The sequence below is a fragment of the Colias croceus genome, chromosome 2 (assembly GCF_905220415.1).
Source record: "Colias croceus chromosome 2, ilColCroc2.1".
Taxonomy (NCBI): Eukaryota; Metazoa; Arthropoda; class Insecta; order Lepidoptera; family Pieridae; genus Colias; species Colias croceus.
Window position 1 is genome coordinate 4,854,148 of NC_059538.1, and position 18,373 is coordinate 4,872,520.

The 18,373-nt window shown below is 33.8% G+C and overlaps 1 protein-coding gene across 6 annotated transcripts in view; it reads left to right on the forward strand.

Annotated features, from left to right (window-relative positions):
• LOC123699253 overlaps nt 1–18,373 on the forward strand; it is a 75,069-nt gene that overhangs the window by 36,237 nt on the left and 20,459 nt on the right. For 5 of the 6 annotated variants that reach the window (XM_045646203.1, XM_045646179.1, XM_045646185.1 and 2 more), the window contains exons 3-5: nt 7,223–7,335; nt 11,968–12,085; nt 14,256–14,338. In XM_045646203.1, coding sequence (XP_045502159.1) covers nt 7,223–7,335; nt 11,968–12,085; nt 14,256–14,338 — 314 coding nt within the window. Of the gene's footprint in view, nt 1–5,207; nt 5,390–7,222; nt 7,336–11,967; nt 12,086–14,255; nt 14,339–18,373 lie in introns of those variants that run through there. The other variant, XM_045646196.1, reaches the window with a different exon arrangement.

Sequence of the window (18,373 nt, forward strand, 5' to 3'; positions counted from 1 at the left end):
TGACTAAGGGCATCGGTCAATATCCTTATTAACTGATTTTAAGTCGAGACATCTAGTCAATATAGGTTTTAACCGACGTCCCCAGTCAAAACTCATAAAAAGTTAAGGACGTTAGTGAAATTATACTAGAAAATCATTTAAAAAGGTTCATAAAACTTTTTAAAGTGCAATATTTAAGAGTTTTATGTTTTATTAATTAATTCGGGGTATTGTTTGTAAATTGCAACCGCGCGAGAATACGTGCCCCAAAATATTTTTGAAGATGGCAATTGTGTTTTAATAACAACTAGGTTTCCGCCCGCAGCTTCGCCCGCGCAGTCAAAGAAAAACAGCATAGTTCCCGTTCCCGTGGGATTTCCGGGATTGCGTTAGTTTCTGATTTGATGGAGTGACCTGCAGGTTTACTTCGAAGACTGCTACTGGATCTAATAGACGAGTAGAGCTAGGAATGCCGAGTTTGGGCTCGTTTTGTAAGTTATGTCGAGACCTTACCTCCGGACTTGATGGAGTAACCTGCAGGTGTACTTCGAAGACTGCTACTGGAACTATTATACGAGTAGAGCTAGGTGTGCCGAGTTTGGGCTCGTTTTGTTAGTTATGTTGAGACCTTACCTCCGGACTTGATGGAGTGACCTGCAGGTGTACTTCGAAGACTGCTACTGGAACTAATAGATGAGTAGAGCTAGGTGTACCGAGTTTGGGCTCGTTTTGTTAGTTATGTCGAGACCTTACCTCCGGACTTGATGGAATGACCTGCAGGTGTACTTCGAAGACTGCAACTGGAACTATTATACGAGTAGAGCTAGGTGTGCCGAGTTTAGGCTCGTTTTGTTAGTTATTTTGAGACCTTACCTCCGGACTTGATGGAGTGACCTGCAGGTGTACTTCGAAGACTGCTACTGGAACTAATAGACGAGTAGAGCTAGGTGTGGCGAGTTTGGGCTCGTTTTGTTAGTTATGTCGAGACCTTACCTCCGGACTTGATGGAATGACCTGCAGGTGTACTTCTAAGACTGCTACTGGAACTATTATACGAGTAGAGCTAGGTGTGCCGAGTTTGGGCTCGTTTTGTTAGTTATGTTGAGATCTTACCTCCGGACTTGATGGAGTGACCTGCAGGTGTACTTCGAAGACTACTACTGGAACTAATAGACGAGTAGAGCTAGGTGTGCCGAGTTTGGGCTTGTTTTGTTAGTTACGTTGATACCTTACCTCCTGACTTGATGGAGTGACCTGCAGGTGTAACTAACAAAACGAGCCCAAACTCGGCACACATAGCTCTACTCGTCTATTAGTTGCAGTAGCAGTCTTCGAAGTACACCTGCAGGTCACTCCATCAAGTCAGGAGGTAAGGTATCAACGTAACTAACAAAACAAGCCCAAACTCGGCACACCTAGCTCTACTCGTCTATTAGTTCCAGTAGTAGTCTTCGAAGTACACCTGCAGGTCACTCCATCAAGTCCGGAGGTAAGATCTCAACATAACTAACAAAACGAGCCCAAACTCGGCACACCTAGCTCTACTCGTATAATAGTTCCAGTAGCAGTCTTAGAAGTACACCTGCAGGTCATTCCATCAAGTCCGGAGGTAAGGTCTCGACATAACTAACAAAACGAGCCCAAACTCGCCACACCTAGCTCTACTCGTCTATTAGTTCCAGTAGCAGTCTTCGAAGTACACCTGCAGGTCACTCCATCAAGTCTGAAGGTAAGATAAGGTCTCAACATAACTAACAAAAGGAGCCCAAACTCGGCACACCTAGCTCTACTCGTCTATTAGATCCAGTAGCAGTCTTCGAAGTAAACCTGCAGGTCACTCCATCAAATCAGAAACTAACGCAATCCCGGAAATCCCACGGGAACGGGAACTATGCTGTTTTTCTTTGACTGCGCGGGCGAAGCTGCGGGCGGAAACCTAGTTGTTATTAAAACACAATTGCCATCTTCAAAAATATTTTGGGGCACGTATTCTCGCGCGGTTGCAATTTACAAACAATACCCCGAATTAATTAATAAAACATGAAAGTCTTAAATATTGCACTTTAAAAAGTTTTATGAACCTTTTTAAATGATTTTCTAGCATAATTTCACTAACGTCCTTAACTTTTTATGAGTTTTGACTGGGCACGTCGGTTAAAACCTATATTGACTAGATGTCTCGACTTAAAATCAGTTAATAAGGATATTGACCGATGCCCTTAGTCAATAACGTTATTAACTGGTTTAATCAGATAAAATCAGTTAATAAGGATATTAACCGACGCCCTTAGTCAATATCCTTATTAACTGATTTTACCGGTCAATAACGTTATTGACTGGTTCAGGGTTTTGACTGTAACATATATAAGTAATAAACATATTATACATATATGAATTATTTTATTCTATTAAAATAAACGAAACAGATAACCCGGTTGGTGCAGCAGTTAGTGACCTTGAGCAACTGCCAGAGGGATAAGATGGATATTGGATAGAACTGTAAAAAACAGTTTTATGAACAATGAGTTTTTTTACGTTTTTCGTGTCAAACGTTTCAGTTAATACGAGAAACATATGTTTTGTTTTAGCGAAGCGAATGCTGCAAATACAAAAATCACAACTTGTTGTTTTAAGCTTCCACAAATATTTCAATAAAACCATTAAAATAATTTACAAAATTGCTTGAAAACAAAATAATTAATTTATAAAGTCGGTAGCAAAATTAAAGTTTTTTTATTTTTTTTTATACACTTGTAAGGTCCTTCAAAGTTAGGAAGGTCTTTGAATCTTACGAGTTAATTAAATGAAGGACATAATATTAACTATTGATACGGACAAAAAATAATTTAACATTTAACCATATTATATTTATATACTAGCTTACCGCCCGCGGCTTCACCCGCTTTGTCTAAAACCTAATAAATTATATACTAAAACCTTCCTCTTGAATCACTCTATCTAGTAAAAAAAAACCGCATCAAAATCCATTTTGTAGTTTTAAAGATTTAAGCATACAAAGGGAAATAGGGACAGAGAAAGCGACTTTGTTTTATATTTATTTGACTATGTAGTGATATTATGTACTCTGCAATCAATAATGACACAATTATTAATAAACCGTTATATTAAAGTGTACTTAATCATTTCTAATAGATAGGGAGGCGAAGAGGGGAATTTTCTGCAATACTCGAGCGTGGCAGTTTAAGATATGAGAGATACCTTAGACCTAATAGAACAACCTTGTTAACTATTTAGCTCTTTAAGTAGTGACGCGCGCCCAGGATAGACGATCAGATTAGTAAAAAAAAATCGATAGTCTGAAATACTCGAGCGCGTCAGATTAAGATATTGGGGGTTGATTTTAGTGTTTTAAGACTAAATTTAACTAATCTGACGATAAGTCCTTGACGCCGCCAAGTTATAGGGTCGCGAACTTGTAAAAAAAAAACGTTAATCCGGCATTCTCGAGCGCGATTGTTTTTATTTTTATTTTGAAGAATATAATCTAAAACTTACTAAAAATACAAAATCTGCCGGTTTCCGCGTGACCGGAAGTCTGGAGGAGCCATTTCGTCTTCCGAAAAACGCGTTGCAGTATATAAGTCGCGAACGATACATTTTACAAAAAAAAAGTTTGAATAAACAAAAAAGGTAATTTTTTTTAACACAAAAAAGGTCTCTTTACATTTTTGTCCAAAGGTAAAACTTTTTGACTTGAAGCATCATAAAAACTCAAACTCCCGGTTTTTTGAGTATATCTCGAAAACTGAGGGTGTTAAGAAAAATTGATATGAAATAACGATGATTAAAAAAAAGAAACTCTCAAACCTTTTTCGGTCAGATTAAGAGAACCCACCAACATTTTTGTCAGATTAAGAAAATATGCTTTCAGGAGACCGAGATAAACCTCCCCAATGAAAATCTGACGCGCTCGAGTATTTCAAAAGGACTTTTTTTTTCTGCATTTTCAAAAATTCATCGTAACTTATCGTCACGCCGAAATCGTCAGTTTTTTTAAGGGGAGCTTCCTTGGGGCCTACTTAACACCCCTTCCGAAAATCTGACGCGCTCGAGTAAATTTTTTTTTTGTGCATTTTTGACGAATTAATATGCCTAGCCCCACCACGCAAACCGGCAGATTAGTATACCGTTGTTATCAGAGGCACTTGGGGCATACGTAGTATGAATATCTGACGCGCTCGAGAATGCCCAAGTAACTATTTTTTTTTACATTTTTGAAAATCCCTACACGCCAAACCCACCGCTAAAATGGTTTTTACCATAGAAGCTTTTCTTTTCGAAATTATTTTATCTATCGATTTTGATAAGTCTCGACGGCGCCGTTTAATTACGCCATTTAGCTACCTCGCCTCCCTATCTATAAGAACATCTTTTTTACAATTCAAATATTGTAATAATTAAGTACTAAAATGATTGTGCATCATCATACCTGTCAGTCTGCAATTTTTTCGTTCAAAGCAATTAAAAATGTATTGTGCGGTCGCTTGAAAAAATAAACAAGAGTTTGCTGAACTCTGATTGGATTACTGTCATACTGACCTCATCATTTATTTCTACATCGTTTGTTTGAAGCCGAACAATTAATGGAATGTTTTTGTAATTTTATCGTTGCGGGAAGTTCCTTTGCTTCGCATTAGCTAAATAAAATATCATATGAGAATTGCGTTAGGATGGATAAAATAACAAAGAAACTTCTTATTTCTTAAATAAGAGTATAACAATATTGAACCGCCAAAAGTATGTTTTTTTTTATTAAATACCTAAACCATACTTAGTTGATGCATGCATCAAGTCAAATATGGACATCAATCAGATTAACTTTGAGGATTAACAAAAAAATACTTTCGTTTACAAAAAAAATATTTCGTGTATTTTTTATTTTTTTTTATGGTAAATATTTTTTCTCCGATTCAGTATGTATTTATGACTGAATGCGAATTTACCTAATCTCGTGATTATTTGTTTAACCTTGTCGTACATCAGAGCATGTCGTTAGTAGTTGTTGTAATTGTTGTTTCTTGACTTACATAAATAACTTTTTATAAATTTATATCAATTTACGTGTAAAAAACAATATCCAGTGTTTGTCACCAAACGACCCTTCGGTTATCGATCAGGTCAAGTCTGCGAGCTCCGTCTCTCGCTCACGTCATACATCCTCTTGCGAATACAATTATTGTGAATTATCTGACTCCGAGTGCCGAGACTACATGGAGTTATCATAAATACGTGCCGCATTTTACATACTTTCAATTAATAATTATAAAGTGATGGATGTATTAAAATATGCTGTGATTATCATGTGCTACGAATGTATTGTGGTCCACGCGTGTAACCAAGTTAATGTTCAATGTGGATGTGATTTTACTTTGCAAGGAATACGTAGCCAGTATGTATTGAGTTATTTTTAAATAATATGATTTAATTTTTTGATTTACATTTTATATTTATTACGCAATTTATTTTATTAAATAGGTATAGGTAGCCATGTTTTTTATGATCATTATTATAAGGATATTTCTAAAAGAGGTGACTATAAAACTACCTACGCAATTGGTCCTAGCTCCTAACATAGTGCTAGAAAACGTCGTCCTTGTCCTAAATGACTTAATGTTTATTATCATTTTGTTAACCTTACTGAAATTGCTTGCCTTATCCGTAAAAGTTGTAGATATGTTTGTTGTTACCTAGAATACAATAATACAGACGCTCGATTCATATTTAAATAGCCTTTAAAACTATACTAAGAAATTAACAAAAAAACAAAAAAAAAAAATATTAAAAAAAAATCACTCAAATCTGAAATAAGTTTTCTTTCGTTTGGTTTTCAAATTGATATGACTATCGACATTCATTTCCTTTACAAAACCTTACTCCATTACACATAATACCACAGATAATATTCCGCAGCAACCGCAGAATGTCCGATGTAAACAAATTGACGTATCAACATATAATTTTGATATAACATACTATTTTGATATCCGTGGGCGCGACACTCGTGCGTGGGCGGCGATCTTAGAGAGCGTTACAAGAAACCGCTATCATCTATCATACATTACTATTTACTTTCACGTGGGAAAACGTTGGGTCCGCTCAATGGTTAAGGTAACCCGAGCTAAAGAATGTCTTGTTATGTCTGCATGTCTGCTACTCCGAAAATAATACCACCCACAAATGTGGTTAGAAATGCATCGCCATAACGCTACATCACATAAATGTAGACTGTGTCTTTGCTGTTTAACAAGTTCTATATTCGTTTATGTAAGTAAATTAAATCTTCAGGTTTGTAGCGAAATTTACGATATCGGTACGGTAATCATTAAATTTGATATTATTTCTGAGCTTTCCTAAAAGCTCTGGGCAAAATTATAATACAAGTTTTATGCTAGGTATCTTCTATTATTGAAATTGAAAAGGTAAATTGCTTTGTTCGTTTTCTTATTCGTGGATGAATACGACAATATGTACCGAGATTTATGGCGTCACGATTCACGTGTGTTCACATTTATGTTCTTATCTCACGAGATGTAGATTTACGGCTGACGTACATAGTTTGTCTTGAGGTAATCCATAAACTATGAAAATACTATATTTACAAATTGTAATACTATTATCGCCTGTTAAAAATCGTATCTTTGTGTTATTTCAGAAGAGTGTCGCTTCGGACTATGAAATATTACAGGTTTTCTACTAAATCTACTTATAAAGACACGATTTAAAGCTTTATGATTATTGCACCTAATTGATAAATCATAATAAAATTACTTACATTAGGTAATTAATGTTCAAACTGAATTTAAAATATACCTACACGAATAGTATGTTCACGCAGTGGGTTTAACATATTAACCGTTAATATGATTTCTTTCACGATGATATAATTTCTGCTGACTTCATCATACATGCTATATAACAACAGCTCAATAAATTAAACTCTATACCATTCAGATCAGTATTCATTCTTGTGTTGTCTGTTGAGTGACACAAGCGAAGAAATTAATATAGCTACAAAAGTTTGCGTAGTGGTAGTAAATAAGTGAGCTCCTCCTCCATTCAAGCTACAACCCAAGGCGAGGTTCGTGATCCCCGTCAAAGATCCCCGCCCTTGCGCTTGTCGCTAGCAGGGTGAATCTTCCACGCGTCTGCATTAAGATGCAGTAGCCCTTCTAGCTAATATTGAGAGTCTCCACACAAAAGTAATAAGTTGTTTTCGTCGCAGGGAGGTGGCGAACGCCTGGGAGTGCCGCATCGGCCCGCCCGACCAGCCGGCACCCGCCCACCGAGTGCAGAGCCTCTTCAACGACATCGAACTATATCCAACTAAGACACAGGGTATGTTTTGATATTTCGATCTATAATTTAATAATTTAGGTACGCATTCAAAAGGCAGTCACGCTACAATTTTGCGACGTTATTACCTTTTTGAGGTTGTCTTTAGGACGTAGGAATTAGGATATACCACTATATCGAACCATCCTACTATATTTTTCTGACAATTTAATTAAAAATATGTAAGTTGCCAATCGAGCAATTTAAATTTTGGAAATGGAATGCTCCATATCTCTACATTAGATATTCTTTGATCTGACTCTTGCTCTTGTACAAATATTAGGTACGACAAATATTCAAGTAAATAATTAGAATTTAGCGCTTTACGTTTTCTATATCCTTACAATATTCTAACTCATTCGGCTCAATCAATGTATTAATTTAGGTTAATTGTTGCGGTTATGAATAACTTGGATAGAACCCACGCGACGCTATTGCTCGCAGGAGGTACAATTTGAGTAATGTTTATGATAATTGAATGTCGAATAAACAAAAGATTAATTTTAACCGATGGGACTCAATTAGCTTTATGTTATCGTTTGATTAATATTATTATCAAATTTGGCCTCATATTTTGCGTTTAGGGTTGATAAATACAGTAAAGATGATTGTGGTCTGGAATAAAATAGAGACCTACTATAATTAACTGCTTGTGAGGCAAAAGTCTAAAGTTCATGTCATATATAATATGATGAAACATTTAACTGTATCGAAACAAAGTCCCGTCATTCACTCGCTGCAATTATAAGTTTACTCATCTTCCTTCTTGATGTTTCTAACCCTAATGTGTTTCGAAGAATAGTCATCGATGTAATGAGATAACAAAAAACGTCATTGGTGATTCAAACGAAGTGTTCATAAAGTTACACAATTATTAGAACAATAAATCCTTGATTCGACAAATGATTTCTGCCTGATAAATGAAATATTATGTTGTTATTGAGATAACGAGCTATATTGACTTGTGTTTTATCTTTGTAGTTTTTATTTTATCTTTCGAAGTGACAGTTCATGTCAAGCTGTTCTGGTGAAATGCGTTTGATTTGTAATAACCGTTTTTTTTTAAATAAATTTTGAATTGTACCCATTATACAGATAATTTCATTGAATTTATATGTAATATGAAATTATCTGTAAATTTGGTAAATCTAAATACCAAATTTCTTACTTTTTTGGACACCGGTCATAATCGCTTCAATCAAAATATCTGAATTGCCATTCTTCTTAAATGTATGATATATTTGATAAAGTAGTTATTAGATTTATGTCGTGATAGTCTATACTCTATGTCATAAAAGTTAAAACGCATTCTGTGATTTACACACTTGGCTTCCTGGGGCCTTAGACAAACGTACGTAACGCCATGGAATAGAAACTGCTAACGCTAATTATTGACATAAGCTCATGACATTTTGGTAATGGTTCGATCACACTACCAACGACGCAGACGACCACGACCAAAGTTCCAATCTTGCCGAAATTTGTTCAAAATCAATATTAAAATCTCCCGTCATTCTGGTACTCAGGAATAAAAAAATTCGAGGTCAATTAATAAAAAGAAATAGGGTTTATTGCGATTTTCGCCGAGACGGTAAGTTTATCATACAATCACCTGAACCAAAATTGTATATAATCTAATTATCTATAAAAAAGGTTAAATAAATTTTTTTCTAGGAGCCACCGTTTCTATGAAAAACCTGTTTGTTTATCCATTGATCTCAAATTTTTTTTTTCCAAACACCAATACGACAGGAAATTCTTAAATTTCATTTTTAATTGTGTTTTGCACAATTTTATTTAATTGCGACTGGATGAAAATTTTGTTCGTAGTCGTCGTTGTCGTTGGTAGGGTGACCGAATCCTTATGCAAAACATCATACGCTTATGTCAATTTCTATCGATAGCGTATTCTATTCCTTGGCGTTTTGACGTTTGGCTAAGGCCCCTGGGGCCCCTGGATTCGGTCACCCTACCAACGACAACGACGACCACGAACAAAATTTTCATCCAGTCGCAATTAAATAAAATTGTGCAAAACACAATTAAAAATGAAATTTAAGAATTTCCTGTCGTATTGGTGTTTGGAAAAAAAAAATTTGAGATCAATGGATAAACAAACAGGTTTTTCATAGAAACGGTGGCTCCTAGAAAAAAATGTATTTAACCTTTTTTATAGATAATTAGATTATATACAATTTTGGTTCAGGTGATTGTATGATAAACTTACCGTCTCGGCGAAAATCGCAAAAAACCCTATTTCTTTTTATTAATTGACCTCGAATTTTTTTATTCCTGAGTACCAGAATGACGGGAGATTTTAATATTGATTTTGAACAAATTTCGGCAAGATTGGAACTTTGGTCGTGGTCGTCTGCGTCGTTGGTAGTGTGATCGAACCATTACCAAAATGTCATGAGCTTATGTCAATAATTAGCGTTAGCAGTTTCTATTCCATGGCGTTACGTACGTTTGTCTAAGGCCCCTGGTCCATTAATCAAACTAGAATTATAAAGCAGTTGTTCACTTCATATCATTAAATAAAAGCGTGGAAACTGCTCTTGTACTGCAAAAATAGTTATGTACATCAAAATCACTAGCGTGGCGAACATATTGTACCAATCAAATACCTAATTAATAAATAAATAAGTAAAAATGTTTCATTGTTTATATTACAAAGTTATGATTATATTGTTAAAGATATGACACAGGTTATGATTACATTTCATAATAAAAAAATCTGTGAATATTTTTTTATATTATTTTTTTATATTGTGGCTCCTTATAAAATAGGATATCGAGTTCTTGCCTTAATATACATATTGTTTAGTAAGAATAATATTGATCTTTATGGATTATTCTATCGCAGAACCTGAATCAAGAATTGATTTTTTTGGGCAGTTATATAAAATCCAAAGAGTCTATAAATCATGTAATAAATTGAAGAGTATACGAGAATTTAAACTTTGCGGTGATATTATCTTTAAATGCGATACCATAATTTGCGATTGCACATAAAACAATTTACGTTCTAGGGTTATGCCACTATCGTTAAAGTTGTGAGCAATAAATCTGCGATTTAGCTTGATTCAAAGCATTGATTTTGTAAAAAGTTCTTCTACAATTATTTTTCCAGCTACAAAAAAACTTTACTTAACTATTTTCATATATTTTACTAATTTTATTAAAAACATATAATAAAGATGACATAAGACTTTAAGGGAAAATCCAGCTATCTATTGTAATAAACTGCGTATAAAATAAAACAGTTTTTTATAACGTGGTCCAACGAGTTTGACCAGTTAATACCTAGATGATTCAATCGACAAATTGTATGAGAATAATTCCGCTTCTTCCCTGAATTATTTGATTTTTTTTTTAAATCTTTGAGTAAACGTGAAATTAGCTCAAAAGTTGAATACAAAATTGTTGTTTAATCGATATGTAGGTTCCGCGCGTTTGACTCATAGAATAAAAATAACATAATATTATTCCTCTGTATGGACAAAATAAATAAGTTTACAACGTGCTACGCCAAATTTATCTTTTTTCCCCCTATATCTTAGATACCATATATCACTTCGGGGTTCAAGTCACAAACCACGCAAAATAATGCAATTGGCATTAAAAAGGTCATTAAATGACTACTTTGCTCGACTAAGTAACTAAGAGAAGAGTGTTTAATCTAACAAGTGGAGATGTAATGCAAATGTTGCGTAAAGATGATCTCAGCTCAGCGCATAGGTACTTCGATGCTACGGGAATGTTTTCGTATAATATTTTATAATAATGATTTAATTCGCCTCTTATATTCACTCTTATACACTCAGAATAAAGAATAAGTTTTGAACATAGTTAGAGATGTGGAATTTTTTCGATGTGAAAGGATAGCGGATTCTTTATCGCCCATTGTAAAATATATTGTTTTGTTCATTAATTCATGAAGTCGATAAGACATGATATTTTGCACTTTTGGGAACAATGGAACATTGCAGCTTATGTTTAAAAATAAATGTTTACAGTGATTTGTTCTTTTACTTATTTTTATTGGCAAACGGTTCAACAGTCTCATAAATTATTGACGACCTCGACTAATTGTGTGTTCGTTTCGAAAATTGGGAAACATAAGCGTTGTTATTAGTATAACAAAGAATCAGAGAATAGGAGTTAATGAGGAATTTGAATGAAGATAAACCAATGAAACTTTAATAAACCTAACTCTACACCGCTTCACCCTTTGAATAATATTTTATTATTTATAATCGTTTTAAAGGACGAATAGAATTAAATATAGACAGATAGAATTAATAATGAAATGTATCATAGAGTGATCATAGATTAAAAAAGTCTAACAGTATTACTAAATGAAAACAGAGCATCACTAGCAAATAGCAGTGCAGATAATGTCCATTACGTCACTATTATGGTATTTATTTACAATGTAATTATTTAATTGTTATTAGTTACATATTTTCCACTTCCTATTTATGTGATTTTATACACCCAATTGAGATTAGAGTCAAGTAATACTTCAACAGCTAATAAAAAACGTGTAAACCTTGTTTTCAAACAAAATGTATATGTTTTTTGTGTCATGGTCGCCTTCAACGGAAATAAAACTGATAATTTTCTTTACAGTTTTTGAAATGTTGGTGTGCGCCCGTCAGTGCGCCCGACGGAAATCTTTGATCCTAACATTTGGGGAGTTTTGCGTCTTCGCTGCTGAACTGCGCCGATGTTCCAGACAGACTAGATCGTAAGTTTCTTTGCTTTTAGTTCTAACTAACTGTTCTGCGCGGTTTCACCCGCGTGCCTCCGCTCCTGTTGGTTGGTTGGTGATGGTATATAGCCTTCCTCGATAAATGGGCTAACTGAAATAATTTTTCAAATCGGATCAGTAGTTCCCGAGATTAGCGCGTTCAAACAAACCAACAAACAAACTCTTCAGCTTTATAATATTAGTATAGATTGAGTAATGAATAAAATGGGTTGAATGTAATAAAGCAAATGTTATATTATATTGCTTTTATGTTTCTCTCCTTTTACACTTACTTTGTCCGCATCGCAAAGTCCATTCAGATAGAGCTGCAGTTCAGCTTTTATGATTTTAAGTTTAGATTTAGAAATTAGAATGAACATTGCGGCTCCATTTACATATATTCGCATATCATAATGCATTTTACGTAATCAAGCGTCGCATTAATCTACACTAATATTATAAAGAGGAAAACTTTGTTTGTTTGTTTGATTGTAATGAATAGGCTCATAAACTACTGGACCGATTTTAAAAATTCTTTCACCATTCGAAAGCTACATTATCCACGAGTAACATAGGCTAGGTTTTATCCCGGAAATCCCACGGGAACGGGAACTATGCGGTTTTTTCTTTGAAAACTCGGGCGAAGCCGCAGGCGGAAAGCTAGTTCAAAATAGTTTGACAAGAGGATGTTGTAGGAATATACCGAAATTCTAAAAATAATCACGAAAATCGTAATGCTTAGCATGATTATATCTTTATTATTGTCCACGGTCTCGTGGTTCCGATGTGTCACCCCTACGAGGCTACGACGTAGTAAATGAGGAATAATAATTTGGTAGGTAGATAAAGGGACAAAATTAAAGAAAAACATGACATATGATTCATAGGGACTTCCCTGAAAATTTGAAAATCATTTCATAGTAAATTATCTGTGTTTCTTAAAACTACTTGTTATCTACAATAATGAATAAAGTCACGCATATCATTTATTCATAAAAATAAATTACTGAGATGTTTTTGTTCAATGATAACCGATAAAACGTGATAACATCTAGGTACTAGCTATCAAAATTTTGCATAAAAGCGATATCGAAATATCTCGATCCAGTAAAAAGATAAAACATAAATATAAACATAACTATAGAATGCTATTTAAATTTTGTAATATCCTTCCAGTCAGCCTTAAGCACAAATATCTTCTTGCTGTAAACAACCATAGCTCTATTTCTTCTCTAATTCTTTTAAATACCAATCATACAACAAGGTCAGTGACCTCAGGAAAATATGAAGTACCTAGAGTCAATAATTATTTTGGAGATCGAACCTTAGATAAACGTTTACCATATTTTCTCAATAGTTTACCAGAATACATACGAACAGAAGCAAATATCCACAAATTTAAAAGATTATTAAGAAAACACCTTCTTCAGTCATTAGAATGCTAAAGCACAAGCTCCTAAATAGATATACCTACTCACTCAAATAAAAATACATACATAATACCATATTTTATAACAGTTATTAATATATTTATATAATATATTTAGTTATAGATAAGATATAATATATTACTTGATCCCACAGACAAACTGCATGTGCAGTTTTGTGGGACTTAGACTTAAGTTATTGTTAGTAATAATTTGTAATAATAATTTCAATAAATAAATAATAAAATAATAAAATGATGTAAGGAAGCTTCAAAGGATTTTTTCATTATGCTTCTGGTGCAAATGCAATATGCAGACGCAAACAAAGCGTATTAAATCTTGGCAGTAACGCAAACTCTAGGCGAACGGTCCCGGATAATGGCCGGTTTATTACATCGCGCAATATAAATATAAATATTAACTAAGCATAATGGCGTAATTAGTGCCCTCGATGTCCGCTCCAAGTACAACATGAATCAGTTTAATTCTGTCGATGACGGCCACAATGGCCCGCCGCACAGCCGGTCTTGAACCTGTGCTTCGTACGACGAAGTCAACTCTACCGTTGCCGCGAGCGTTGACCCTTGAATGTCGTATAAAATATTGGTCATGCACTGATTCACGACCGTAACGACTTGCATTTTCGTGCATGCTTAGAATATGCTAGAAGCTTACCTACACTAGAGGCTTAGGTACCGGCCGCGGCGTCTCGATTTGCTAATCGATATTGTTATTCGCAGGACATCGAATAAGCCGGAGTCACCCGTGTGGAGCGTGGACAAAGAGTTGAGGGACAAGGAAGCGATTTGCAAACATGTTAACGGTAAGTGATGCTTTTTGTTTGCACGCAAATAAGTATAGGAAGTAACGTTTTAAACGGATATTATGATTAGCAAACAGAAAAAGTAATTATGGAATATTTATTACATGTTTTGTCTTCACTATAAATACAAATTGAAAAATCAAAATATATATCATCAAACAATTTATTCATTTATGTGTGAAAAATCATTTTCTTAATATAAAATGTAGAGTTCAATGCTTTTCCTTGTGTAAATTCTTATTTGTAATTCACATTCAAGCATAAATTATGATTTATAAGCAACTAAATGTTATTGGTTTTACGTAGATATTTTAATTTTAAATTGGATTAGTTCGAATGGAGTATAGTGAACTTAATACACAATCGCTAAAACCATTTATAGTCACCATTATGAATCATGAAATTCAAGGTAAATAAAGTCAAACGGAATTTAATCACCTTCGATCATTTTTCTAGCCGATATTGTACAGATAGTAATAGTTGCTAATCGCACGGGTGATATCACCCGGTGGACGTAAGTGGAACAAGCCAAAGCGTCGAATTAAGTTTATTTTCTATAGCGGAAGGTCGATTGGAGACAGCGTCCTGCTGAACAAATCTTGAATGATGACTAACTTTCCGCACGGTACCAATCCAGAAATATACGGAGCGGTATCCCCGTGGATCTACAGCTCGTACACAAATCTCAATAATACTTACAGGGTCGTGCCTGTGCATAAAGAAATTGCGTAAAACCGCTCTAGCGCGCGTAAGCTTCGAGAAGATAAACATAAACGTGAATAAACTGGTTCATAGTCTATTAAGCCGTATATAGATTAATGGGTTGCATATACATAAGCAATCCGTAATCTAGAAAGACGTTGAATACGTATTTCTTCCTCATATCCTTTGATTTGAAAAAGGAGAAATTAACTTTATTATTTTTAACTTTATTAAAACTTTTTTGTACAAAATCTTACAAAATATGTCTTACAATTTGTCTTTCCTAATGCCTTATACATAGTTATATATTATAAAACGTCTTTTTAATGATTTATACAGAAAAAATTCTTTTTTGGAGATTACATTAAAGCAGTTTTTTTAACAATTATCTACCTATGAGATTATAAACAAAAGATGTAATTAGAAAATATTAGACACATCTATTTTAATGATGAAGAAATGGGTAAGTCCTGTCGTTTTGTTAAGTCTTTTGAAATTTCAAATAGCTATTATACTGTGATAGGTAGGTGGTTAGAGTGACCATGAATACATTTTCATATGATTACCTTTAATAAATGTTGTATTTGGAAAGTATACCAATGATGTTCTATATATTTGAGAGTGACAGATAAGATAAAACGATAAGTAGGCACTAGGCACACATGACAAAATATTAAGTCACAGCATAGTATATCAGTATGTCCTCGTAATATCGATCGGCGTCTAAAATATACAATCAATAACTCTTTGTCCATAATGTACGTACTGATTCCACATATAAAGGTGACGTAACCCTCGCGGGCACACTATCTTGTTTACTCTGATATACTGCGTTACATACATCAAACATATTTTATTATTTACTATTAACAACGCGTGTAATTAAAAGTATCTATGGATATGATAAATATCTATGGATCATGTGTGAGGAGGTAGTGATTGATTGGCAGCTGTACCTAATTATCTAACGCTCTACATGATTTTTAAATATCACTGAATAAATTGCGATGCTAATAAGCTGTTGGCCTTTAATTCACTTTTTCATTGAACAGTATCACGTGCTAGTCTATGGCAAAACAATCCATATACAAGAAGCTTATATCTAATACACTGGAGATTGCATTATGACCATTGACTTGTAACAAGAAAATATGACGTTGAATAACGCCTGTATGTTTTTTTATCCCTTTCACACCAATTTGCCAAGTTAGGTGTGAAAGGGATAAAAAACATACAGGCGTCATTCAACGTCATATTTTCTTGTTACAAATTAATGGTCATAATGCAATCCCCAGTGTATTAGATATAAGCTTCTTGTCCATATAAAATGAGTATTGAGTATAGATAAAGAGAAAAAAAAACATTAAACTCTATACTTGACTATGGCTATAGAATTTAAGAATCGTGTAGGGCACTAAATTAATTCAAGTTATTTATTTTTATTTAGAATGTTTTTAGCAATATCAAATGACATATTTTAAGAGGTTTATTTTAAAGCGAACTATTTGTATGAATGAGTTTAGCTACGAGGGTCAAATGAGGTTATTGCAGTATGTTTTTACTGCGCGAATTTCTAACAGGAATTTCTCACTGCTTAGTTCGTTCCATTTAAGATTAATAACAAAAACATTTTAACTAATTTCCGAACATTTAAAAAGCATGACAATAAGTTTACGAATTTTAAGGTACGGAAGGAACTAATGTAGGATTTGCGTCATCAAGACAGTGCATCTTGGTTTATTAATAACTTTATTAACGTCAGTCAGGAACACAAAAAAAAAAATATATTATACTGTCCCTTGACATATTGACAGTGACATAGACGATAATGTGAATTTTACACTTTACACTATAAGATTGCGCTATAAGTGTCTTCCGCTGGTTTGAGACGTCATTTCATTGAAAATGTGTTTGGGTTTGTTTGAAGTTAAGAGTATTAGGTATATGATACATCGCACAAAAACGTTAATTTTATTTTAATTTGTTTCTTTGTAATTATTAAGTTACCAAGAATTTGATGACACACAGGATTACACATCCGTCACGAATTTTTTCTTTGCCCTATTTACTGTTGGTCATTTATTCGTCGAACCTTTTCCGCATTTGCACTTAATTAAATACTTTTAACATAGTCACCAGCGAATATAAAACATATAGGAAGTAATGATGTAATTTTATAAATATGGTAAAATACTTGAGCGGAAAAAGACATGATATCATTATAATGTGGACCTGTTTTTATTATTATAATTTTATGTTTCTAGAAAAAAAGGTTATCCACTCTAGATTTACTGAAAGCAAAAGTTTTGTATTTAAACATTTTGGCAACACGTAAGGTGTAAGAATTGGATGTAAAGGAATAATCTAATAATAAATAAGTGGCAGGCGTGGCCTTCCTGAGTCTTCCGCAACAACTATAATCGGAGTGCGGAAGCGCCACGATGCGCTGCGATCCAGGATCCTCGGTACTAACAGTATACCGAATTATTATAATGTTCCTTAAGCTATAGGTACACATTCATTGTCCCCCATAACCAGGTGACCATTATAATCAATATGATAAAAAAATAATTAACGAAATCATGTCAGCCGTTCTCGAGTTATGTGTATACCAACACATTTTGCGATTATTTTTTATATTATAGATAAATATAATTAAATTAACTGTTTTGCAAATGGATGGATTGAAAATTAAGAAAAATATATAATTTGGCAAACTTTAACGACAAACAAATATTTGACTTCCTTATCACCAGGAAGACAACGACGACATTTCTGTTGCTCGTTTTATTTCTATGCGTATTACTGTTTTCATAAATGACAATAATAAGTATCTGGATTCTGGAGATGAAATCCGCTCTGACCTTGAGTGTACTACAGAACCCACACCTTTTTCTGTTTACAGATAACAACACAATTTTAAAATATTGTCGCCCCTTCGAACAACAATGAATTAATTTAATTATAGCGATTCTTTTTTAATATACACAATGATATATCCAAAATTATATTTACATAATTTTATTATTATCGAATCAGCTGTGGAACAGGACGTGAGATAAACTCAAAAAAAAATTAAATATTTATGACATTGTCGATGTCGACCTAAAATTTTAATTCGTACTGATGTGATAAAATATAATGTGCTTCTTGCTTAACAAGCGTGATAAATTTAGCAAACATTGTTGCGAATGTGCTAATGAACTTTTATTTTATAATGCTGTTGACTCTTTTTAAAAGCATCCTTCCAAAACGTTTACATTTAAGTACCCTACTTTGTGCAATGAAAATATTATAAATGAAAATTTTATCATACGGGGCAGAAGATAATGA